At 56.0% G+C, this 25,745-nt stretch overlaps 1 protein-coding gene and 2 long non-coding RNA genes across 3 annotated transcripts; 2 read left to right on the top strand and 1 right to left on the bottom strand.

The window, feature by feature from the left end:
• The first annotated feature begins 4,957 nt into the window (after positions 1–4,957).
• On the top strand, positions 4,958–9,592 carry LOC114094359 (uncharacterized). The gene is made up of 3 exons (XR_003583018.2): positions 4,958–5,018; positions 6,996–7,153; positions 9,343–9,592. It is a non-coding gene; the product is annotated as an uncharacterized lncRNA (long non-coding RNA).
• Rspo1 (R-spondin 1) lies at positions 9,593–24,563 on the top strand. Its single transcript, XM_027937486.2, has 5 exons — positions 9,593–9,700; positions 20,783–20,974; positions 22,723–22,872; positions 23,148–23,336; positions 23,960–24,563. The coding sequence occupies exons 1-5, from the start codon at positions 9,607–9,609 to the stop codon at positions 24,127–24,129; spliced, it is 795 nt and encodes a 264-aa protein (XP_027793287.2). The 5' UTR covers positions 9,593–9,606; the 3' UTR covers positions 24,130–24,563.
• On the bottom strand, positions 17,721–20,390 carry LOC114094358 (uncharacterized). Its single transcript, XR_003583017.2, has 5 exons — positions 20,213–20,390; positions 20,052–20,132; positions 19,177–19,244; positions 18,830–19,088; positions 17,721–17,862 (listed from the first exon to the last, which is right to left on the bottom strand). It is a non-coding gene; the product is annotated as an uncharacterized lncRNA (long non-coding RNA).
• Positions 24,564–25,745: the final 1,182 nt, after the last annotated feature.

Genomic DNA, 25,745 nt, shown 5'->3' with positions numbered 1-25,745 from the left:
TTGCCAGTAGAGTGGACGAGGGGGTGAGAGAGGCAAAAGAACAGCACCCCCTCAGTTTCCTGCCCCATCTGGATCCTTGCTGTTTACCAAGAGGGAACCTGAGGGGAGAGAGGTTCTGCATGGGGATCAGAAGTGTAGTTTCAGGGATGGGGATGTAGCTCAGTCCAAGAGCACCTGTCTTCCATGTGCAAGGATCCTGGGGTCAGTTCTCAGCATTACCAAAAAATCAGTCTATCTATCTATCTATCTATCTATCTATTTTAGGGCAGGAAGTTGGGTTTCTACTTTTTTCTTTTTTCCCCTCTTCTAGTACTGGGGACTGAACCCAGGAGAGCTCTACCACTGAGCCACACCCCCAGCTTATTCATTTATTTTTTGTTTGGTGACAGGGTCTTTTGAAGTGGCCCAGGATGGCCTGGAACTTGTGATCCTCCTGCCTCAGCCTCCCAAGTTGCTGGGATTATGGGTGGGCACTACACCCCGCCCAAACAGGAAATTGGAAGAGCTACTCTCATCAGTCCTGAGGATGAAGACTGGGACTAGGAGAGGAGGGTGGGGTCTGGGTGGCCCAAGGAGCTTCTCTGGGGCTATCAGCCCCACACACCACAGGACACATGACACACATGGCTGAGGACGTGCAGTGAGTGGTGCCACCTCCCGGGTGGCTGGGGCTTCTCCAGCAGAGCTCAGCACCCAGCAGACGGTGGCAGAGGGTTTTCTCCAGGTGAGCTGCTGAGGCCAGGCGGGCGCGGGCATCACTGTCCAGCAGGTGGAATGCCAAGACTCTGAACTAGGAGCAAGGGGCAGGCTTGGGAGCAGAAGGGGATTCTGGGGAGGGTCCGGGGGTCCAGCAGTTTGGGTGAGGCCCCACGAGGACGTGGCCATGGGGGTGGGAGGCGGAGGTGGAGTTGGCGAGATGATTGTCCTGCCTTGGAGGTCCCTGAGGGTTGGGATACAGAGAACAGGTCTCCAAGTTGGTGTTCAAAGCTGCCACAAAGAGGACAGGGGCCCAAGTCCTGTGTGAGGAAGAGGGCACTGCAGGGCACTGGGAGGGGAGAGGGCAGCAGAGCAGCAGGAGCTGCAGGAAGGGTAGCCAGGACAGGGCGGGGTGACAGGAGGCTGGCGCTGCACCCTCCAGGGGGAGGACGAGTGATGTCTCCGACCGTGCTGGGCAAAGGGGACAGTGGCCCTGGTGTGCATCAGCCAACCCGAGCTTAGAGCCAGGTGTACGGTGGTGCTGGCCTCCAGGGCCCACGACAGGCCCTCAGGAAGGGAGGCTGGAGCAAAGAGAAAATGGAACCACCACCCATCAGTTGTCACTGGAGTGCCTCGCTCCCTCCTCCTGGGTCTTCTCTCCCAATTCAGCCAGCGTGGGCGTTGCCAGGAAGTCCTTCCGAAGCACAGCTCCAATCCTGCCTGCCCCCCACCGCCTCATAGACCCTCAGGGTTGCCATTGCCCTTAAGGTTTAGTGCCTGCTCTTTAGCCTGGTATAGAAGGTCCTTCCAGAAGGACTTCATCTGCGGCCCTCCTCCCTACTTTGGGCATCCTAAATCCCCACGAAGCAGAACTACTCATTGCTAGCTGGGTGCTGCCTGTGATCCCAGTGACTCAGGAGGCTGAGGCAGGAGGATTGCAAGTTTGAGACCAGACTAGCAATTTAGCAAGGCCCTAAGCAGCTCAGTGAGAGCCTGTCTCAAAATAAATAAATAAATAAATAGGGCTGTGAATGTGGCTCAGCTGCTAAGTACCCTTAGGTTCAATCCTTGATGAGAGAGAGAGAGAACACACAGGCCTATAGTCCCAGCTACTGGGGAGGCTGAAATGGCAAGACCCCTAACTGGAGTCCCGTTGGAGACCAACTTGGGCAACACAGCAAGACCCTGTCTTTTGTATGTTTATGTGTGTGTGTGTGTATTTGTGTGTGTGTGAGTGTGTGTCTGTGTGTATATATATATATAATATATAGAGAGACAGGTTTTGTATATATATGGGGTGGGGAGAAAGACTTGTTGATGGAATTGGTGGATGAAGATGTGGTGCCTCCAGCTGCTGCCTCTACACTGTGTTCATAAGGGCAGTAGCCAACATGCTGAGGAAGACTGAATGAGAATAGAGGAAAAGAACACGATTTTTTTTTTTTTTTGGTAATGCTGGGAATTGAACCCAGAGACTCACGCTAAACAAGTGCTCTGTCGTGGAGCTACACCCCCCGCCCAGAACCCGATTCTCGAGGGAAGCGGTTGAGCTACTGGGTCATTCCTACATAAGTCCTTCTTGATGCATAAATAATACACAAATAAATAATTTAAATACTACATCACTCTTTTGACTTGTTCTTCTATTGCTTGTAGTGGAAAGTATCACGAGATGGTGAAAATGAAGATGGTAAATAGTTCTTGCCTGGTGAAGAATAACACAAAGTATTTGGAAACTTACTCATGTCCAGGAGCTGCTACTGTGGCCCGAGTCTGCTCACTTTTTATCTTCTAATGAGAGTGATGATCTAGGCTTGTCGTGGTAACAGTGACGTATGACACCACCGGTGGAGTACAGAGGGATGGTCCCGGCTGTCTGGGGTTCAGTTCACCAAGAGTTGCTTCAGCGTGTCCATGATGCTGGGATCATGAAGGAACTCACAGGGTAGGGGAAGAGACAATCCCCAGCCGTAGAGGAGTGATGCGCAGTCTACCACACAGGTCTGCTGGCCGACTCGCGAGAAGACTCCATAGAGCTGTTTTGAGAAGGGTCAGGGAGGGGCTGGGGACATAGCTCAGTTGGTAGAATGCTTGCCTTGCACGATGGCGCACATCTGTAATCCCAGCTTACTTGGAAGGCTGAGGCAGGGGGATTGCAAGTTTGAGGTCAGCCTAGGCAACTTAGGGAGACCTGGTATCAAAATAAAAATAGATAAACATATGAAAAGGGCTGGGAATGTAGTCTGATGGTAAGAGGGTCCCTGGGTTTCATCCCCAATACTGAAGAAAAAGAAAGAGAGAAAGGAAGAAGGAAAAGAAAATGGTTGCGAAACAAGTAACCATCTATGCCAAGCACAGTGGCATATATTAGATGCACAAGAAATGCTCTTTGTTATCCACCCATTATGGTCACATGGTTCTAATTCCCTATCTTCTCTGACCCAGGTGGCTTTCTACGCTTTCTCACTCATTCCTGAGCCCAGTAGCGAGGCCCCCAACTCCCACAGACTTCTCCTCAGGCAGGAAACCCGAGCCCACTGCCTGGCCTAAGACAGCTTCTAGGGCTGAGTGGTTTGTGTTATTTCTTCTCTTCTCTCTCTCTCTTTTTTCCCTTAAATGCAACAAAATAAAACCAAACAAAAGCCCAGCGCCTGGCGTGGCTTGTCAGGGAGTTATGCAAGTGTGTAAAAAAATAAAATAAAATAAACATTGAGTTTTCGGCATTTGGGGCTGTTTGATTAGGCACAGAGCAGAGCCAAGAGCTGGTTAGACACCAGGGAGGCTTGGGGCAGAGGGAGAGGGAGGGGCCTGGAGGGGCCCCGGACCAACTCGGAAATGGCCATTCCCCTCCTGCAAACTTGGCAACACTCTGGCTCCGGGAGTCCAGACACTGGGCATCTGGGATCCCAGGGCTCTGCTTTCTCTGGCAACCTACCATCCTGCTCCCTGCTCCCTGGCCATTCCACCCATTCCCCTGCCGTGGAAAAGGACCCTGTGCTCTTGGCTCACCAGTCAGACCTCCCCCCTCCTCTCCAAGGAAGGAGATTCCACAGCCTGTCTTGATTACTCACCCCCACCCCACGCACAATCAGTACATCTTTTCTGCTCCAGCTTGACTCCACTAACGACAGTGTTAGCTCATTTTCCTTTCCCCAATCTGAAGTGAGGCTGGAGAACAGCTGTTTGCCACCCTAAGAAGTGAGTGTCCCTCCCTCCCTCTTCAGGCTCAACTTCAACATCATCTGGGTCACTGCAGGTGTCTGCAGCCCTTCAATGCTCATCCCACAAACATTTATAGAGTTCCTACCATCCACCAGGCATTGCACACTTCATTTCACTGAACCTGCAAAACAGATGAGAACCTTGAGGCTCAGAGAGGTTAAGTACCTTAGGCATAGCCACACAGCTGGTAAGTGACCGAGTGGGGATTTGAATGTAGGTTGTATTCTGTAACTTCTGTCACTTTCTGGTACCAGCGAGGAGTGTGGGAGTGTGGAGGAGAACTCGTGGGTGCCCAGGGTCTTAGTATTTCTTTTGAACTCGAAAGATGCTTTGAAGATTATTTGATCCTGAAGGGGAGGAGGGTGTGGCCAGGAACACAAAGCTCTGTTGAGTCTATTCCTTGTCACTTTCCTGGTTCTTGATGGGGAAACTGGGGTTTGGCTAGGGACCCGGGCGCTCTTCAGACCCCCAGATGCTCTGAACTGCTGCGGGTGCCCAGGCTGTTGGGATCCCCCTGGTGTGGACACTGGTGCGGCCCGGGAGGGAGGAGACCGGGGCAGAGGGTCTGCGCCGGGGTTCAGAGAATTTGTTCCCGTGCCAGCCCTGCGCTCAGGGCGCAGCGCGCCAGCGTGGTGCATGGGCGTGCGGGAGGGGGCTGCGGCTCCCGGCCCGGCGCTCCAGTCCATTTTTTCTTGCGGATCCCAGGAAGGGGGGCCGGCTCGGGGGTGGGACCGCGAAGGGGGGGATTCCCTCCCTCGTGCGAGCGGAGGACTGGCCCCTCTCCCGGCTGGGAGCTCCGGCCGAGCGGAGGCGCGACGGAGACACGAGCGCGGGGCGGAGAGCCCGGCGCGGCGAGCCGCAGTGGGGCTTTCGAGCCGTGAGCCGCGGAGAGCGGGGGCCACAGAGCCGCCCCGGGAGTGATGCGCCGGGTGGGGCGCTGGCCCCGGAGGGCGTGAGCCGCCCGCAGATTGAGCAACTTGGGAACGGGCGGGCGGAGCGCAGGCGAGCCGGGCGCCCCGGACAGTCCTGCGGCGGGCGGCTGAGCCGGCCGCGCCCTCGCCCCTCCCGGGCCTGCCCCCGCCGCGGCTGGCAGCGCCGAGGTGAGTCCCTGCTTCGCGGCTCCGTCCTCTCTCCTAGCGCCCCTTCCCCGGGACCTGGGGTGCCGCGGGCCCCCATTCGGGGCTTACCCTTCGGGCGGGGGAGAGGGAGAACGGGGAGCCCCATTGCTCTCTCGGTCATCCCTCGGAAGAAGGCACCTCCTCGACTCCCTGCTACGAACCCTGTCGCCCCGTCACCCCTCAGGGCAAGCGGGCAGCCCGGTCCCGATCGCTTCCTCGTGTCCTCCGCAACCCCCTATAAAGTCCTGAACTTCTAGGTCCACCAGCCCTGTCACACACCCTCCCCGCCACAGAGGCTCTTGATCCCCTGGTCTCACTGCCTTGGGGTCCCCCTGTCCCATGGTCCCTGGTGACCCCATCCCATTCCCACAGCCCGGGCCCGGGTCCAACGTGGCAGGCAACGTGCCCTTCGGCCCTGGGTGCGCAGGGAGGTGGCGCGACTCCCTGGCTCGCGCTGAGGGTCAGATGGTACAGCTTGGTGGGGCAGAGCTGGGGGCCCTGTTCGTCTGGGGCCCTGAGGCGAGCAGGGATGACTTCTGGGTGCGGGTATTAGAGGTCGGGGTTTCTTGTGAAATTGGCTCTTGAACTTGGATCTTGGGGGCAACCACCGGGGCTTCGGTCCATCTCTCCTAGGGCACCTGTTGGGGCCTCTCGGGGATGGTGGAGAGGGAGGATGAATGTGGACACTCGGGGCGGTGATGGGGGGGGCCTGCAGGAGCCTCTCTCTGGTCCCTTGATTTGGGGGGGGGGCGGGAAAACGGCCCCAGCACCTGGTTCGGCTCTGGCGGACAAGCTAATCCCGGCAGGTTGGGCAGCGCGTACTCGTCCCGCCCCCCAAGCCCAGCAACTCGGCCCCCCGCCGCCTGCCCGCTCCGCAGCCCGAGCTGTCCAGCCCGCAGCCGCTCCTGGGAGGGCTAATGAGGAATTATCTGGATGGTTTACATTTTTGGGTCCGGATCGGCCCCGGCCGGAGTACCAATTTATCCTGACAGTGTTACAGGCAGGAAGGTGAAGTGATTCCAGCCCTCTGTCAGGACCGAGTCTCCGCCCAGCTCCGCCCCCAATGGTGTCCCCCTCCCCAACGCGCAGCCTCCCCTTCCGGATCCATCCCTCGGTCTCCCGCCAGCTCGGCCTCGGCCCCCAGCCCTTTCACCTGCTGCAGGTCCAGTCCCCAAGCAGGGAAGGGGGCACATTCCTCAGCGACCTTCACAGCACCCAGCAGGCACCCCGTTCTGGGTAGCCACGGAGACCCCAACCTCTGCAAAATGGGATATAATACTACCTCCCTCTTCCTTAGGGTGGAATAAATGAGGGCCTAGAGCAGGTCAGGTGGCAGGAGGCACCCTCACCCCCACCCTGGCAGAGAGGAATGCCCCTCCCCACCCCGAGCCCCCACCAATGCCGGGCACTTTGAGCATCAGCAGTTCCCTTTCTTTCTGGGTAGAGAAAGGAGCCCCCGAGACTGCCTGTGCCATAGCCCAAGGCCCCCAGGACACCAGACAGCAGAATCATGACAGAGACAGGCGACTTAAAAGAAAGTTGTCTGCTTTTGGCTCCACTCCCGCCCCAGCCCATGGTGTCCTCTTTTCCTAGATGCATCTGTGGGGGGCCAGGATCTAGTCAGAGGGATGTGGAACCTCCAGGCAGGGACCTGTGGCCCTCTGGAGCTTGGCACCTGAGGATCTGTAGTCTAAGACTGTGCAACGTTGAAAATCAGATTTCACCCAGGATCCTGAATTTTCTACTGCTCTTTCAAAATGCCTGAGGATCTGGTGATGTTGAGCCATCCTTTCTGCCCATCAGCCCCCAGCTGGAGCCGAATGGCCTGTGCCCACTTGAGCTGGGTTTGCCCATGCCACATCCTGCTCTGCTCACATGCGTCACTCCCATCCCCTGGTATAGATGTGTCTTTAGCTTCTTTGTGGGGTTGGAAATGTTATATTTTTCCCCTAAAAAAAGGATTTGGAACACTTCTGATCCCAGAGGTGAAGGAAGCCAGTGCCAGTTGGTCAGATGGAATTTGCATCTGGATCCCCCTCTTCATCTCTCAGCTGAGACGGTGGTCCCTGGTGATTCCCGTGAGAGTGGGCCAGAAGATCACTTCAGGCAGAGGCTAGGTGAGTGTGGCCAGGTCGAACCTGGAGGACTGGGCTCAGGAGGGGGCAGCCTCTGCTGAGCACTGACCCAGGCACCGTGTGGGCAGACACAGAGCACAGAGAGGCATAGGGGACCTTTTCTACCCCAAGGACCCTAGAGACATGGATCACACAGTTAGGCCAAAGGGTGGGACACCAAGTTTGTCTGATGCAGTGTTTGTCAAATGTAAGGACTGGCAGGATGGATCTGCCGGGGGTCCTCACAGCCCAGTCTGACCAGTGCTGTTAGAGGTAAATCCTGTCCCTCTGGGGAATCAGAGGTAAATCCTGTCCCTCTGAGCAGCTACTTTGGTGCCCAGGCCATCAACCAGAGATCAGTGCAAATGAGTAAATCGCATGTCAATGCTCATGATCAAGGTTGGTATCCAGGTGACACAGAAAATGTCGATATTGCTTTTGTTGATATTGAGATTGATATTGATATTGAGACCTCCCTGTGTGCCTGCCGCACTCAAAGCAGTGTCATATAGTAACTCATTTAAGGTGTCCAGAGGCAACTGTCTTGCAGATAAGGAAACAGGCTTAGACCAGCTAAGCCAGGAACACAGGGTAATAAGCTAGCCAGCCGCAGAGCCAGCATTCAAAGCGCTCTGTGCCCTTGACCATCAAACTGTGCGCCCAGCCTCTGAGGCTGCGTACTGGGGACTGAAGACCCTAGTTTGGTAAACTGGACTGGGCATCCACACTCTGGGTGAAGGACATGTGTAGCCGGGGCCGGGGAAGGTGGGAAGCCTTTGAAGGTCACGCAGGGGCTGGCATTTGGGGGTGGCTGGGGGCATCTCCGCTGGCTCCGGCCACAGCAGCAGGTGGGATCCATCAGCCCTCGTGTAAACACTTCTTCCAGGCAGCTTAACCACTTGAGTGTGTCTGGCCTTCAAAGCTAGTGGGAGAGGCTGAGGAGGGAGGTACTGAACTCCCTGGGGGGATAATGATTTATCTCCTGTGCAGGTGGGCTCTCCTGGGGCCTCTCCAAGAGGCGAGGGGGTAAACTGGGCACCGAGGAGATGAGAGGCGAAAGGATTAGGACAGGGGAGGAGGACACCTGCATGCCAGTACCTCAGGTTCCTCATCAGTAAGCCAAACTCAGTGACCCTCAGCCAGCTTGTGAAAGTCCTGAGTATCCCCATCTTATAGATGAAAAGACCGAGGTTCAGAGAAGCTAAGTGACTTTCCAAAGGTGACTAACCAGTGGACAGGAAGGTGATGCTTCCCTGGCATCCACAAGGCTTCCGCTGCTGCGGGCCGGGTGTTCCCTGTGTCCCCGTGTGAGCGTGGGCAGGTGTGCAGAAGTGTGCGGAGGCCGTGTGGGCGGGCCTCTGTGTGAGAGGGCATCGGATGGGCAGACCCTGTAGGTGGGGAGCAGGGTTCCGTCCTCACTCCCAGGTCAGGCTCGAGGCTCAGATGTCCCACTTCCCAGACACATCTCACGAGGGAGGGCCCAGCTCCCCTGCCCCCATCACCCCAGCCTGCAGGTCCAGAGCCCTGGCTCTCACGGGGCTGGGGGATTATCGCCATTCTCTGTGTCCCTGACCAGGGCGGGCATTGCTGCCTCTTTTATCCCCTCACAAAGGCCAGACCCGCCGGGCCTGCTGTGTCAGAGTTTCTGTGGCCTGGGGAAGCCTTACTTCCTTTTCTCCCGCCAAGCCGGGAGGGCCATCAGAGTCTGCCAGCTTGCCGGGGGCCACTGCTCTAGCTCCAGGACAGGTGAAAGGCACATGGGTGACTCAGCACTGGGAAGAGAAGGCTGAGGGGCCACTCATGGAAGGACAAGTATCAAGCTGCTACTGCAGCATGAGGTCTGTAGGGTAGACTTAAGAAGGACTTCCAGTTAGAGCTGGCCAATAGTAGTCAGGGTGGGGCCAGCTGGTTCCCATTATTGAAAAAATCATCATTAAGCCACAAATCTGGTTTGAGCGTTCACCATATTCCAGCTACTCAGGTAGCCGGCTCTGGTGTCAGGTTAGGGAATTCGGCAGGACAGGAAGAGGAGCAGATTTCTTCTCCCTGGTGCCAGGTGGGTAACTGGTGGTGTCCAGAGGTTCTGAGTTCTCAGCATCTTCTGGGTAGGGAAACACACGGGGAGGTAGGAGGCATGGAGCCCGGGGCTCCCAGGTACCACAGACTTAACCCTTCTCTCTCCTTCCCCATAGGTTGTTTTTGGGAGTTACCCCTGCTGAAGTGACAGAGAGGACTCCCATGTGACACTCTGAGGTGGCTTTGAGGACCTCCATTTGGGCTGATGGAGGCTTCCCATGCCCTCTCTGTCCCCCGCTGAGATTATGGTGGATTTGGGTTCTGGCCCGGACCCGGGCCTCCTGCTGCTGATCCAGCCCCAGAGGCGTTAGCAAGAGCCCTGCGCTGTCCACCCCCCAGCGACCACCCCTCCTGCGGGGGCCTGGAGCCGGCCAGTGAGCATGCGGCTTGGGCTGTGTGTGGTGGCCCTGGTTCTGAGCTGGCTGCACCTGGCCGTCGGCAGCCGGGGGATCAAGGGCAAGAGGCAGAGGCGGAGTGAGTACCGGGCAGGGGGCTGGGCCTCCGCTGGCCTTGGCGGTGGGAGGGGGGTCCCGGGTCTTGGGTAGTGGAGACCCTTCAGATCTCCCCTGGGCCCATTCCAGGTCCCTGGCCTCGCAGTTGTTGGGTGGTTTTGTGGAGATCACCTGCTCCCTCCCACCCCCTCGCCGTCTGTGTTCCCCTGTGTAGACACTGCTTTCTGGATTAACCCCTGTCTTGTGAGGATCCGTTTGTGAATGAGCCCTCTGACATGACACCAGCTCTGTGGTGTCCATGGAGACGCGGGTGGCGGGCAGCGTGCTGGGTTCCCCCCTCACCAGATCCCAGTCGGGGGCTCCTGGCTTTCTGTCACGGCTGAGGCGTGGTCCCTGGGGGACTCTGCACCTCTGGGTAGTGGGCCACAAAGGGCTTCCCCCGCCCCACGAACAGGGCAGGAGGGAAGTCATGAGACCCTGCTGTCCTGTGGCTTTTAAAGCAGGCCCAGTGGGACTGGGAGCTGTGGGGGAGATGGGAGGCCAGCAGGCCGGGCGCTGCCCTGGCAGCCTGGCACGGGGACAGCTCCACTGCCCCTGCTCTCATGGGGAGCCTCCATGTCAGATGTCACTGCGGGGCTGGGGATCTAGCTCCATTGGTAGAGAGCTTGCCTCGCGTGCACAAGGCCCTGAACTCAAGCCCCGGCACCACAAAAATAAAAAATAAAATAGAAAGAAAGAAAGAAAGAGATGTCATTGGAACAAAAGGTTCTCAGCTTAAAAAGGAAAAGCAAATCTCTCTCTGTCCAATGCTAACAAAGGTGAAGGGATGGGCCTGAGCCCACACAGTCATGGTGGGAACCCTTCTCAGGGTGACAGTGGCCCAGAGCTCAGTAAAGATCAAGATTAAGGTGTGGGACCCCCCCTCCCCTCCACCAGGCACTCCCTTCCCTCTGCTTATCATCTCCTGTGATGAGGCTGTTATGTCATGGGAGTGGCATTATGTGACAGTGACCCATTGCAGGGAGTGGGCTGAGGGCTTCTGGACTCCCAAGGCCTGGTCTATTTCCACGTACACCGCAGAGATGTCACGCCCGCAGGCGGGAAGTCTTCCTGAAGTCTCTCCCAACTCCCTCTTGCTTCACTTTTTCCTTCAGATGGATGCCGCCCGCCCGCCCGCCAGGGGAGGCTGAAAGGCAGTAGAGTCTTGTTGGGTCCCGACGATGGGAGGATGGGAGCGGCCGAGGCCAGGACTCAGCCCAGGGAGGGAAGCTCAGAGAATTGGTGAAGCTGAAAATCCCTGGCTTAACAGACAATTAGAGCCGGTTAGGTTCAATCAGCAGCGGGCCTTGATTTCCCTCCCCTCTCCTCTGTTGTGGCCAGTATTTTGGACTCCACGGGCCAGATGTGGTTTAGTGGTTTATAATCAGTCTCCTCTATTTCCGAAATGAGAGAGAGAGGGAGAGAGAGAGAGAGAGAGAGAGAGAGAGAGAGAGAGAGAGACCAGCAATACTCATGGAATATGCACAAACGATTCTGCTTACGTTCACATGCAGGGCCACACACACCCCCCCTAAACCAGGGGCCAAAAAATCTGGGTTCAAATCTGTTGGACCAAAAATACAACAACAACAACAACAAAAACGAAGTGGACTGAGCCTCAGTAAGGGCCTCTTGCTTCGGCCGTGGCTAATCTACTGCAGCAGTTCTCCATGTGCCCACTTTTGATACAGTGGCATCCGGCAGCCTCAGCAGCATGTAAACCGGTTTTTGTTACCAAATGATGTGACAGACAACCTTGGCAGTGGGAGTCAAGGGTGGGGGAGGTGTGGGGAAAGACTGGGTGCAGTGAGGGTCCGGAATGAATGGAGGCTCAGAGGAGATACAGGGTGTGCAGTTGTGAGGCAGTGCTTGTCACTTAAGGGTTATTGTAAAGCTGAAATGTAATCCTACGGGAATATAGTAAGGCTCACGTGAGATAGCAGCTATTTTGTTTTGTATTTTTGTTTTAGTGCTGCTGCGGAGGGAGGCCAGGGCCTCCCCCGTGCGAGGCAAGTGCTCTACTGGTAGCTACATCAAGCCCTAGATATGCATTTTAAGCTCTTTATAAAACAGCAAGCTCTGTGCAGAGTCGGGGATGCAGCGGTGGTTAAATAAACCACATGTGGACCATTTTGCCCTGGGCTTTCCGGGGAGTGTTGGGAGGACCGCGACCAGGCACCTGTGTGGGCTGCTCTCCACCATACAGAAGGGCACCAGGTTGTTTGGGGGGGGGGGCACAGAAGTGGACTTGCTGTATGCATATGAGTCTTAGGGCCATTGGGTGGGTCTGATGTCCCTTGACCACATGACAGCAGGCTGCCCGCAGCCACCCAATAGAGCTCTGATCCTGAGCCTTACATCAGCTAGTCAGCTTTGTGTCACTGTGACAAAATGCCCGACAAGAACAACTTAGAGGAGGGAAAGTTTCATTCGGCTCATGTTTTAGCGACTCAGTCCATGGTGGGCTGAGTCCTGCGCTCTGGGCCTGTGAGGAGGTAGAGCCTCACGGTGGAGGAGAGCGGCTCAGGTGACAGCCAGGAGCCCAGGGAGGGGAAGGGGCGGGAGGGAAGATGCGCCCGCGCAGGCCACGCCCCCGGGACCCGCCTCCTCCGGCCACGCCCACCTCCTCCAGTCACCTGGAGATTCCGGGAGAACACAGGCGCTTTTAGGGGCCATCTCACATGCAAACCGTTATCAGCCACCTCTGGACCCAGAAATGCCTGACCGGAGCCCGAGGGAGGGTCCCCTGCTCGGAGGCGCAGGGAAGTTGAGCCAGAACTTCTCTTTGGCGGTGGCTTATGAAGCCCCCTGGCAAGGGCTGCTCTTCCTCGCTCCTCAGGACCCTCGCCACCGACCCTCACCCCCTCCGAGTCCCCTTCCTGAGCCCTCTCTCACTCCCATCTCTCTCACCCAGTACCCCTCCCTGAGCCACCCGATCTGATCTCAGGGCCCCTCGGCCACTCCTGGCCCCATTCCTTCCTGAGCCCCTGAAGCCCGAATGGTGCCTTTCTGCCCCATCTCATTGTCCTGCCGCCACCCCGAGCTCGCGTCCCCTCCCACACTGACCAAGCTCAGAGCCCCTTTCCTGTGCATTCATGGGGTCATCCAGCAAGAGTCACTGAGAACCGTCAGAGCTGGCCCCGGATCACAGAGAGGACTCTTGAGGGGCTCACGGTGATGGGGAGGTGACCAGCAATCCAGCCTCCTGACTGTTGCGACAGGAGGCAGCCCCAGGGCAGAGAGAGCCCCGATGAACTGGGGGAGGCCCAGTGCGTTTGTTCCAGAAGGGAGAGCAGCAGGGAGTAGCAGGGAAATGATTTAAAAATGGGGTTCTGGGGAGCCTCAGGGTTTCACCTGGGCAGCTGTGCTCATATCTGCTTTTTTTTTTTTTCTTTTTTTTGGCTCTGAGGATTAAACCCAGGGGCACTTAACCATGGAGCCACATCCCCAACCCTTTTTGCTTTTATTTTGAGACAGGGTCTCACTAAGTTTCTTAATGCCTCACTAAGTTGCCAGGCTGGCCTTGAATTTGGGATCCTCCTGCCTCAGCCTCCCGAGTCACTGGGATTGCAGGTCTGCAATACCACTCCCGGCTCGCATCTGGTTTTCATGCTGGGGATCTTTGCTGTTGAGAAGAAGTGTTCCCTTGGTGAAATAGGAAGCCCAGAACCCCTTAGGCTAGAGGGACATGAGCTGAGGGTCCTAGGGAGATGATGCTGTGGACCTGGGCAGAGGTCAGATGATTTGAAGCTCTTTGTACTCATCAGGTGGAGGAGTTTGGACTTGCCCTGACTTGAGCTGTGGGTGAGGAGGAGCCACTGAGAGGTCTCAGTCTGGGGGCACATGGGCCAGCTGCGGTAGAGGTTGGAGAGGGGCTATGGGCAGGCAAACAAGCTAAGCTATGAGGCAGTCTTGGCACAGGTGAGAAAAAGTCTAAGCTAAGTTCATGGTTAGTTAAAGAATCCGGAGGGCTTGGGTGTGGCTCAGTGGCAGAGCATTTGCCTAGCATTTGCCTAGGCCCTGGGTTCAATCCTCAGCATGAAATAAAATAAAAAACCTCGGTATTCCCAGGGGGACATCCCCAGGGCCTGTTTTCCATGCAGTAGCTGGTCCTGGGTGCCAGGAACAGATGCATCCCTGAGAAGGCTCCCTGCCTGCTCAATCTACCTCTTCCAAGGCTGGGTCCACCCCACAACCAAGGCCAATGCTCCTCTGAGTCATGGCCAGTTCTCTCCATCCCCATGACCCCTGCCAGCTCCCCCTGAGTCCTGCATTCCTGTCCAATCCCACTCCCCACATTTCAGGGGTTGCCTCTGAGATCTATGCACACACCTTGCCTCCCCCACCCTCCACCTGTGGGGCCCTGCTCCTTAGGAGTCTCACTGCTTGACTGGGCCTCCGTTCAAAAGTAAGAGGCTGTGCCCTCCAAAGCTCTTTCTAGTGGGAGAACAAGACTTATTACCAGATAATAACAACATGAAGTGATCAAATACTGGGGACGTGGGAACACAGAAATACTCCATCCAGACTTGTGGGAGGTGAGATCTAGGAGGACTTCCTAGAGAAGGTGACTCTAATTCTGAGGCTTGTAGGAGTTTGTCAGGCTCAGGAGGAGGCCATCTTGAGCAAAGGCACAGAGGTATGAAATAAGGTGACATGCCCAGAAAACAGAAATAGATATTGTTTAGGGAAGCATTGAGAGATGGGGGGGGGGTAAGCTCATGATAACGTTTTAGACCCCTCCAGGAGCTGGGTCTTCTTTCTGTCAGTAATAAGGAATCATTGACGGATTTTAGGCAGGGCTGGGGCACCATGAGATTTCTGGTTTAAAAAAGATGCCTGGGGAGGAGGCCGTTGGGAGTTGGAAGAAGCAAAGATCTTGGGGGAGGACGGACAGTGGGACAGAATCCATTCTTCAGGGAGGGGCAGCCTGAGACAGGACGGGACTCAGTACCAGCAACTGGGAAGTGTTGTGCACAAGGTTGACAGAGGCCAGTCCGACCCTGCCACGGTCCCTTTCCTCACCGATAGTAAAAAGCCCTGTTTCCCACCCACGGACGTCAGTGCCTCTGAGTCTGTGCCCAGGCTGTTCCTCCCATGGGGTGCACCCTCTTCCTGGTGAGACCCAGGGGCCTCCCCCACCAAGGCCCCATCACCACTGGCTGCCCTGCAGAGCCAGCCCTGCTTCCCAGGCCCTGGGGGACCTTCCTTTCTCTATCACCATGTCCCTGCCCCCAGCAGTCCTGAGCACCTGTCAGGTTGCAGCAAGTGCCTGGGGAACAAGTCCCCTGGAATTGAAGGCATCCCTCAAACACGTCTTCCTGGAACCCTGCATTGGAAGTCTTGTTCTCAATGTTGAACCCACCGAGCCCTCCTCTCTGGCTCTGTCCCCTCCCTGCCCACACGTTTGCCCATCAAGCTGAGAACACTTTTTGGCTTTTATTCCCCTTAGAAGCATCCCTTTCCCTCCCTGCCCATCGCTGAGCCCCCTCCCCTTTCTGAGCCTCAAACTCCCATGGAATTCGGATCCCTTAGTTCTTTGTCCCTTGTCCTTGACTTCAGTCTCTCATCACCTGATCTTTTGGGTTTGTTTGTTTGTTTCCCCCCATTGTACTGAGGACCCAGGGCTCCACACATGCTAGGCAAGCACTGTACCACTAACCTACACCCCAGCCCTTTTTTTAAAGTGTGACACGGGGTCCCACTAAGTTGCTGAGGCTGGCCTCAAACTGTGATCCGCCTGCCTCAGCCTCCTAAATAGCTGGGGGCACCGCACCCAGCCTGACCTCTGTATCTTGACCCTCCTGTATCCTCAGGTCTTCAATTCCATCAAATTTACTCTGCCTTTGAGTCTTGGAATCACATTCCACCCCCATTTCTTCTCTCCATGTTGTCTCTCTCTATTATTATTATTATTATTATTATTATTATTATTATTACCAGGATGAACTCTGGGGTGCTTAACCACTGAGCCACATCCTCAGTCCCTTTTTTATATTGTATTTAGAGACAGGGTCTCGCTGAGGCCGGCCCTGAACTCATAGTCCTCCTGTCTCAGCCTCCTGAGCTGCTGGGATTATAGGCATGAGCCACTGCGCCCGGGTCCTACGCTGGCTCTTTCTATGCTCTCTGATTTTCAACCTTCTCCTTGCTTTATTCCCACCTCCTTCCCTCTGCTCATTCCTCAGCTCACTGGGGTCTGGCCGACATTCCCCCTCCATGAGACTGCCCTTCCTGACATCACCCAGTCAATGGCCACCAGTGGTCACATCTCTAGGTTTGCTCTAGGGCTCACTGGCCTTGGCTTCCCTCCAGCCCAGTGCCTAAAGAACTCTTCCTTTTCAACTTTTTTTTTGGTACCAGGGATTGAACCTAGGGTTGCTTGACTACTGAGCAACCTTTTTAAAATTTTTTGATTTTGAGATGGCCTCACGAAGTTGCTGAGGCTGGCCTCAAACTTGCAATCCTCCTACCTCAACCTCCCCAGTCTCTGGGATTTCAGGTGTGCGCCACGGCATTTGACTTTCTGCTTGGTTTTTATCCTCACCCTCTGCATCTCCTCCTGCATTTCCAAGGGTTGCTTCTCAGCTTTCTGGAGCCCCTCTCCCTCTGCTTCTCTGTAGACTGCAGGTGTCATCAGGGCTCAGCCCCGGTCCCCTCCTCACCCACACACTCCCAGGGTGTTCACTACCAAGGGCAGTCCTCACCCCTCGCCCGCAGCCACTTCTAGAAAGAGATGGCGCACGGCCTCTCTGCCTCCTCACCGTTCTTTTACTCCTCTGCCAGGCACTCAGCTCCCCACCAGAGTGGCCAGCACCCTTCACTGATTCCCCCAGGTGACATCTCAGCAGCACTGGGCACGTCCACGCCTCGTCCTTCCATGGAGGGCGCTCTTCCCCTCAGTCTCCGAGGTGCAATATGCTTCTCAGTGTCTGCTGCCCCCTTCTCAGCCTCTTGGGGGGACCTTCATTCTTCTGTCCTTCTCTTAAGTGTCGGGCTCCTCTTCCTGCTCTAGATGCCTTTGGTGACTGTTTTCACGTTAAGGACTCGGCATCTCCATTTCCAGGCCCCTGTATGCAGCTGGCTCACTCCCCTGGGTGCCCCACAGCGGCCACACCTGGCCACACCTAGAGCCTAAGTTCTCACCATGTCACCCCCCCAAAACACCTGCTCCTCTTCCTGGGGCCCCCGTCTCAGCAAAGGCCCAACAGCTGTCCCCTGACATGGGCCCCCCATCTCCAGGTCACCTTGACCTGTGCTGTGCCCTGTCCCTGGTCTTCCCACACAACCCGTCCCCTGGTCCTCGATCCTTTCTTCCCTCTTGGCTCAGCCCCAGCTCTTCTCCCTGAGTCCTCACCTGGCTTCTCCCCCTTGCCCTTGGCCGTCCTTCAACCCATCCTGGCTGCTGAAGAGGGGTCTTTCTGACATGAAGCCCCAGCCTGCCCCCGGTTCCAGCGCCCTGCTGATTCCTCCTGGCCTCTAGGACAGCTCGGGCTGGAGGCCCTTCCTCTTTGGCCCCTGCTTCGCCCCTTGGCCTCCTGTCTGAAGTCTCCTGCTTCCCTGTGCTGAGGAGGCCTCGCTCTCCCTGCCCTGCCCCTGATGGCGCTGAAGGAGGGTTGGGGTGGAGCTGGGGGAGAGCGCTTGCCAGCGCATCACGGGGAAAAATGCACGCAAGGCATTGCTGCCGGTCGAATGAGTGGTGGGCAGTGGGACTCTGAGGAGAATCTGTCCTCAATGGAGGAGGCAGGAAGGGATCAACGAGTCTGGTAAGGTCCCTCCAGAGGACGGCCAGGCGGACCACTAGTGGTCACATCTCTAGGCAGAAGCCCAGGGGGAACATTCATTTCAACAAGGACTTAAGTAAAAACAATGAGTAAGGGGGGTTTTAACATCTTGGAAGGGGAAGCGGTACCTCAAATCTTCAAGGACATAAATTTGTAATATAGCTGAAAAAAGGCCCAGAGTAGAAAAATAATCCCAAACAATTCTAAACCAACAAGAAGGATAGTAAATTTTAAATTTATTCATGAAATAGTAACATCGGCTTGCCAGATGTGGTGGCGCATACCTCTCATGCCAGTGACACGGGAGGCTGAGACAGGAGGATCACAAGTTCAAGGCCAGCTTCAGCAACTTAACAGGCCCCTGTCTCAAAAAATAGAAAGGTCTTAGGATGCAGCTCAGTGGTAGAGCACCCCTGGGATCCATCCCCAGTGCCCCCCCACCACACACAAACAATAATAATAATAACATTGACTCTATACAAATAAATTGCATATTTAAAAAATAATCACTCCAGCCACACTTGCAGTTCCTCTGCTCCCTCCTGTTGCCCCACACCTCTCTCTTATATGCGTGGTTCCCTCTGCCTGGAACTCATTCTGGGTGAGGAATCCGGGTGGAGAACTTGAACCTTTTCATTTCCTCATCTGTGACAATGAGGATGGGAGATAATAACAGCACCCACCTCGGGGGTGTTGACGGGGGTGAAATGAGGTGGTGCTTGTCAAACCCCTAGGAGCCGACCTTGTCACGGGGTCAGTGTCACACTTAGCGACACTCTGTGGTTAGGACTGAGACTGCTCAGTGATGCCCGCGGTGGTCTTCGTCTCCCCTCCCCCTCTGCCTGCCTTCCTGTGTCTTACTTGCTCTCCTGTGCTGGAATCAGGAGTCGTCCCTGCGGTCTGTACTCCTCCCAGGGTGGACACCCCCACCTCCCTTTCTCTGGGGTGGGAAGGGAGGCACAGGATCCAGTATTTGGCCTGGGCTCTCAGTCTGAGACTTAGGCCTGAGGTCCATCTGGGTCTGCAGCCTGAGTTCCGGGTCCATGCTGCCGAGCTCTCTCCTGCTATCTCTATTCTGATTTTTCCAGCTCTGGCTCCAGGTGTATCGACAGCTTCTTGCTGCTTGACTTCTCCTAAGTGCCTTATAACTACTCTCCTTCCTTCTCCACTCGATTCTCTTCCCTTGGGCCTCTTTTAGTGATTGACCCCACGGTTCACCTGCACCCTAGGCCAGAATCACCCAGGCTCCTGGCCGCTCCTCTCTGCTAAGCATGTCTCCTCTGTCTCCACTACCCACAGTTTTGTTTAAGGCTTTCTTACTTTCTCACCTAGAGGAATAGAGTCAGCTCCACCCAAATATTCCTTTGGTCTCTGGTCTCCACCCTGGTTCCCAGTTGAGTCTTCACAATACGTAGACTGGACCAGTTATGTCCAATGAAAATTGGATCTCGCTCCTGAGTCATTTTCCCATGGCTCCCTGTTGTCCAAGCAGCTCTGAAGAGGTCCCAAGAAAGACTCTTCGGAATAAATGGTTTGTGTCCAAAATGTTGGGGAAACGCAGCTTCCTCTGTCCCTCTCTTAGAGGCTCTGCATGAGAGTGTCATAGAGTTTGCAAAAAGTCTCGCTGTAACAAATCCTGTTTGCATTTATTTGACCCAGGGGATCCTGGTCTTACCTGTTACAGTAGCCTTTTCTCCAAGACTTCCTATTAACACTTAGGGGAATCTCCTTCCAAGGAATACTCTTTTGGAAAATGCCACGTCACAGGATCAAGTTCAAGTATGAGATATATAGATAGGATATCTTATCTTTCACTACCTCCCCTCATCTCCACCCCCAATTATCTGCAGTTCCCCTCTGTGGTATTTTACCTCTGTGGTCCTACTCCTTCTAGAACCTTATCTCCATTTTCCAGAAGGAAAGCTCTCTACACTTCTCTGTGAATCCTTCCCCTTTCTTGCTGAGTCCACTATTGCTTGGCTTTGTGGCTGTCAGCATTTGCCTGTCTGTGGGTGTCTGCTCCGCTGAAAGGCCAAGTCCCCTGCCTAGCTCACCTGCCTCCCTGTCCCCAGGGCTCACCCTGTGCGTGGTGCATGGAAGGGGCTTAGTGAGTGTTGGTTGGCCCAGGGAACAAGATCAAAGCTTGGAGACTCAGCGCTGCACCTGGAGGTCACTCTGCCTCTCAGGATGGTTCTAAGACAGGATTTTTCAATCTCGGCACCACTGACATTTTGAATCAAATAATTATTTGCTGCCAGGAGTAGTGGCACATGCCTGTAATCCCAGAGGCTCGGGAGACTGAGGCAGGGGGATCTCAAGTTCAAAGCCAGCTTCAGTAACAGTGAGGTGCTAAGCAACTCACTGAGACCCTATCTCTAAATAAAATACAAAATAGGGCTGGGGATGTGGCTCAGTGATTGAGTGCCCCTGAGTTCCATCCCTGGTGTCCCCTCTCATATAATAATTATTTGCTGAAGACGGCCACACCATGCCTTAGAGGGTGCTTACATCATCCCTGGTCTCTATCCACTTGATGCCAGGGCAACCCACCTCTGCAGTTGTGAGGGTCAAAGATGTCCGTAGACATTACCACCGGCCCCTGGGAAGCCAGATCGTCCCTGGTTGAGACCACTGTTGTAGACATAGGTTATTTTAGTCGTCTTTCTGTCTCTAGGTAGGTGATCCTTTTCTCTGATAGCTTGATCCATTACCTGTCTTGTCCTTAAAACTCAGTCAGGGGGGGCTGGGGATGTGGCTCAAGCAGTAGCGCGCTCGCCTGGCATGCGTGCGGCCCGGGTTCGATCCTCAGCGCCACATACAAACAAAGATGTTGTGTCCGCCGAAAACTAAAAAAAAATAAATATTAAAAAAAAAAAAAGAACTCAGTCAGGGGAGTAAAAACTGTCCTTCTGAACTTGAGGTTGGACTTTTCCTCTTTGTGGGGAGTCAGGGCAGGTTCCAGGAAGGGGGTTGCTTCAGCTGCTTCTCTGGTGGTGGGAGAGCGAGCCTGACGGGGTGAACTTGTGTCTGGAGCTCGGGGGGCACATCGGGTCCTGGGAGCCCTAACTCCAGGCGTCCACGCTCTTTCCCTGGCGAGAGGATTCTGGGGGTGTTCATAAAACAGCCTTTCAGAGGGCTGCCCGCCTGGCTGTTTCCTGAGCACATTCCTGCTGCAGAATGACACCCCCTACTCTCCCCCTGTCCTGGTGGGAGCCTGGAAGGACGGGGCTTGGGCTCTCTCCTTCAGCGTCCCCTCATGCCCGCCCGCCCTGCCCTTGCAGTCAGCGCCGAGGGGAGTCAGGCCTGTGCCAAAGGCTGTGAGCTCTGCTCCGAGGTCAACGGCTGCCTCAAGTGCTCGCCCAAGCTCTTCATCCTGCTGGAGAGGAACGACATTCGCCAGGTGGGCGTCTGCTTGCCGTCCTGCCCGCCCGGATACTTTGACGCCCGCAACCCTGAGATGAACAAGTGCATCAGTGAGTGTCGGCGCTGGAGCGGGGGTGCCACCGGCTCTGGGCGCCCGGGAAGGGTGCTTTGAGCTGTTGGTGGTTGGTGAGAGGAGTGGAGGGGACGCTGGTGAGAGCAGACGAGGCTCTTGATTCAGGTGTCCGGCTGCCAGCCAGACATGGCCCCAGCTATCCCACCTGCACTCCCAACTCCTTGTCCAGACCCAGGCCCCATCCTCCCTGACGCTTGCACCTGCCTGTGCTCTCAGGTCAGTTCAGGATCCCGGCACATGGCCCTAGCCACAGACCTGGCAGCCAGCCTCCCGCCTGTGCTGCCCCCATCCACCCAGTAACCAAATGCTGGCTGCTCCCTTCCTTCCTCATTGCCACGCTCTCCGCCTGGCTCCCAGCCTGGTCCGGGGTCTCTCCTCTGGACCCCTGCTCATCTGTGCTCCAGGCTGTATGGTCCCCCAGCCTTCCCTCTGCACCACAGCCAGAAAGATGCTTCCAAGACACCCAGCCTATGGCTTCCCACTTCTGCTTGAAAACCACCGTTGGCACCACACTGGCCACCAAGAAATCTAAGTGTGGCTGCCCCACCCTTTCACTCTCTTCTCGCTCTGGTCTTCCAACCCTGCTTTTCCATACCAACCACGGCTCTCCCTGCTCCAAGGCCTGGGCTCCATTCCATCCCTGTAACTGCAGCTGCAACATGCTGGGGACACTCAGCACACCGGGTGAACAGTGGCCATGTCCCTCCCATCTCTTCACATTTTTCCACCTCATGTCAGTTGATCCTTTGACCTTTTTATGGAAGCAGGGCCATGGGGATGGTACCCTTTTTATAGCGGATAACTTAGAGACTTGGAGGGGAAATGTCTGGCCTGAGCTCCACCAACTGGGTTCTGATCTCAGCCCTGCTGTTTATGCATTTCGTGACCTTGGGCATATCTCAGCCTCCCTCATCTTTAAAATGGGAGTACTAGCCCCCCCCCCCCCCCCCCCCCCCGCTCTGCTCTTGATCCTCGGGAGAGGGGCTCCTGGCTGGGCTGGCTCCTGGGAAACTGGAAGCCTGGGCCTCGGGCTCCAGAGACTGGGAGGGGAGAGATTGTGAAAGGGCTGCCCGTTCCCAGCCAAGCCCTGCAGAGCCATCCTCCCTACCAAGGAGAGAGCTGGCAAGAGGGTGGCAGGGAGGGACCCAGGAGTCCAACCAAGGTGGTTCCTGGAACTTGGCCTTGCACAGGGAGAGGAATTTGCCCTGGGATTGCTCCCTGCTCCTCCGAACAGATTCCTTCTGCCCAGGGCAGGAGAACAAGGTTGGGATGCCCTGGATGCCCAGCGGTGGAGGAGGGAGCCCCGACAGCGGTCTCCAGGGGTCGTCCCACTCCTCAGTTCCACCCTGGGTAGGGGGCCCTCTGGGAAACACTCCTCCCACAACCCCCACCAGGCACAGAGGGTCCCCCAACTTCTTCTCTAAAACCAGCTCTTGTGGGCCTTACCTTGGGTTCCAGGGCTTGAGCCTGGGTTTGGCTTTGGGTTGGCTGATGGAGGGGAGAGTCCCAACCAGCCCTCAAGAATGATCACTTCAGACTCTTCCCCCCCATCTGCCCTCATCCCTGCTTCCGCTCCTCTCCCAAGCTTCCTCTGAGATCACAGTGGTAGGCCAAGGTTCTGGCCTCCATGTGGGTGAGTGTGGGTGGGTGGGCTTTGGGGCTGGGATGAGGGGAAGGGTCTGTTCCCGGCTGGGCCAGAGACCCCGACTCTGGTGCTGTCCACAGAATGCAAGATCGAGCACTGCGAGGCCTGCTTCAGCCACAACTTCTGCACCAGGTGTCAGGAGGGCTTGTACTTGCACAAGGGCCGCTGCTATCCGGCCTGTCCAGAGGGCTCCATCGCTGTCAACGGCACTACGGAGTGCAGCAGTCCTGGTAAGCGGCAGAGGGTGCCTCACAGCCTCCAGGACCCCAGGTGGAGTGAGTGGCAGGGCGGGGTCCGGTCAGGGATCATGTGTCCTGGGACCGCTGTGCAGAGAAAGCTTATCCCGCCACACTCACCTGCTGGGGCTTCCCCGAGGCCCTTCTGCCCTCTGGACTAAAGATGCTCTGGCCTGAGGCCCGGGCCAGGGACAGGTGGATGAGGTTGCCCTGTTCTGGTCCAGGGGAGGAGCCCCCCATATTTCCTTCTCCTCTTCTCTTCCTACCAGCACAATGTGAAATGAGCGAGTGGTCCCCTTGGGGCCCTTGCTCCAAAAAGAAGAAGCTCTGTGGTTTCCGGAAGGGCTCTGAGGAGCGGACGCGCAGGGTGCTTCATGCTCCTGGGGGTGACCACGCCGCCTGCGCTGACACCAAGGAGACCCGGAGGTGCACAGTGCAGAGGACGCCGTGTCCTGAGGGTGAGCAGCAACCCCTGCCTCCCCGGGGTCAGTCACCTCTGTGTCCTGCCTGGTGCCCAGGGCAAGGCCAGATGGAGAATGCTCAACTCGAGGCCCTATGCCGTCCAGACTGGGGGCCCTGTCCTGGCGGAAGGCAGTGCCCCAGGATGCCATGGCAGGAGCAGGGAACTTCTGTGGTCACTGTTCCTGCAGTTCCCCATTTCTTCTGGGTGTTCATGTTAGAAGGGCCTTCAGGGGTCAGATAGCCAGAGGGCTAAGCCCCAGAGACTTACCGTGATTCAAACAAGGTCCCGTAGCCTGCATTTGGTCATGAGGTGGCTGCTGCTCCTTGCCTGGCCCCAGAGGTACCCAGTGAGGAGCAGGGGTGGGGACTGTCTTGCCTGTGCTGAGACTGCACCCAACACCTGGAAAAGCTAGACCCACTGGGATCCGGGGTCTGAGGAGGGTACCCAGCATGTACTGAGGGTGGGGAACCTGCTCTTAGTCCTTATGCTGCGGGTTCTCTGAAGTGTCTGCTGGTCAGAGGAGTCGCTGGGCTTCCCGTCCCAGCCTTTTCGTCACTCCCCTCCTGGGACTCTTGAGCACATCCTCTGTTGATTTTTCCTGCCGTGGGTTTGTTGCAGGGCAGAAGAGGAGGAAGCAGGGCCAGGGCCGTCGAGAGAATACCAACAGGAACCTGGCCAGGAAGGAGGGCAAGGAGGGGGGCTCTGGCTCTCGGAGACGCAAGGGGCAGCAGCAGCAGCAGCAGCAGCCTGGGACAGTGGGGCCATTCACATCTGTGGGGCCCACATAGGCTCAGCGTCCAGATACCAGGCCTGCACAGAGGAGCCCAGAGCTGTTCTGCGTGATGAAAGCTTTCCAGAACTGGATCATCGGAGGCAGTGCACACGTGTGCACGCACGCACACACACACACACACACACACACACACACACACCCCTGAGGCCACCAGAAGACGCTTTCATCCTTTGGCCTGGCGGTACACACTCGGTTTAAGATGTGCCCCAGTGGACATGTCAGAACATTTCCCAGCATCCAAACCCCAACTTTGCAGAGTGGAACCTTTGGGAGGAGCTGCTGGGATCGCATCTGCCAGGAGTGGCGGACAGAGCCAAAGCTGGAGGACCGCAGGGCGACGCCTCCTCCCACCCGGATCAGCTGTGGGACCTTATGGTTGGAGACTTATTGTTACACAGCCATGATACCTATCAGGGCTGACCTGACTGCTTAAAGGTTTATTTCAAATTAAAAAACAAAACAAAACAAAAAAACCAGCAGTAGTCACTGGCACCATGTTCCTCTTCAGGGTTTGAGGATCGGGAGGTCCACATGGGAGCAAGAAGGGTCAGGGTCAAAGTTCAGAGGCCCCTAATGGCCTCTGTGACAAAGGATCCAGAGCAGGAAAAGAAATCCAGGACTCTAGGAAGGGTGATCACCAGGCTCTCTCACAGCCTTCTTACTCAGAATGCGGTCCGTGGACTGGCAGTGACATAGTCACCTGGTGGCTTGTTAGGAATGAGAACTCAGATCCCATCCCACACCTGATGAGCCAGAGTCTGCATTTGAAGGGGGGGTCCAGGTCATCAGCAAGCACTTCCCAGTTCAAGAGGTACTGCTCTAAGAACCCTAAGGAGGAGCAAAGGGCTCTAGGCCAGCTCTAAAGGAGGACTTCCCACCTGGGAGGGCAGAGTCTGTGTCCTGAAGGGCTAAGGTGGCTTTCCCAGGGAAAAGGGGTGCACAGGCTCTCTGAGATGGCTGGGGACTAAACCAAAGGGAACAGTAAATCCTAGAGCCATCAAGAAGGAGGGAGAGGGGCTGGGGTTGTGGCTCAGTGGTATGTGTGAGGCTCTGGGTTTGATCCTCAGCACCATATAAAAAATAAATAAAAGAATTATGTCCATCTACAACTTAAAAAAAAAAAAACATACACAATCATGTTGATAAAAAAAAGAAGGAGGAGGAGGAGAGGTCAGGTTGAAAGGAAGGATGGGTGGACTGACTTCCTGTGGCATGCGGCACCCTCTGGGCTCTGGATGAGGTGCAGGGTTTGCAGCAGGGAGCCAGGCAGATGCAGCGCGGCTCTCCTGCACCTCAGAGATTTGGTTGCAGACAGGCCTGCATCCCCTCAGCAGAGAAGCAGATTCCTAATTGCAAATGGTGGGCGTGAAGGGCAGGCCAACACTGGCTGGACTTGGAGCTGTGGACGTGAATACCAGGAAATAAGCCCCTGAGGGAGGCCGGTCGGAGGAGGCAGTCCTTGGGCCCAGCTCTGAAGGATGGGAAAGAGTGGAGGGACAGCACGCGACACGGCGTGTCCCATAGCAATACATGAGCCATGTAGATAATTCACAAATTTCTAGAAGCCACAACTTATCTAACCAAATAGCTACGAACTAACCCAATATGTGC

Source organism: Marmota flaviventris, chromosome 10, assembly GCF_047511675.1.
Source record: "Marmota flaviventris isolate mMarFla1 chromosome 10, mMarFla1.hap1, whole genome shotgun sequence".
NCBI lineage: Eukaryota > Metazoa > Chordata > Mammalia > Rodentia > Sciuridae > Marmota > Marmota flaviventris.
Note: the sequence above shows the minus strand (reverse complement) of the source record. Positions and strands in the feature narration are given on the sequence as shown.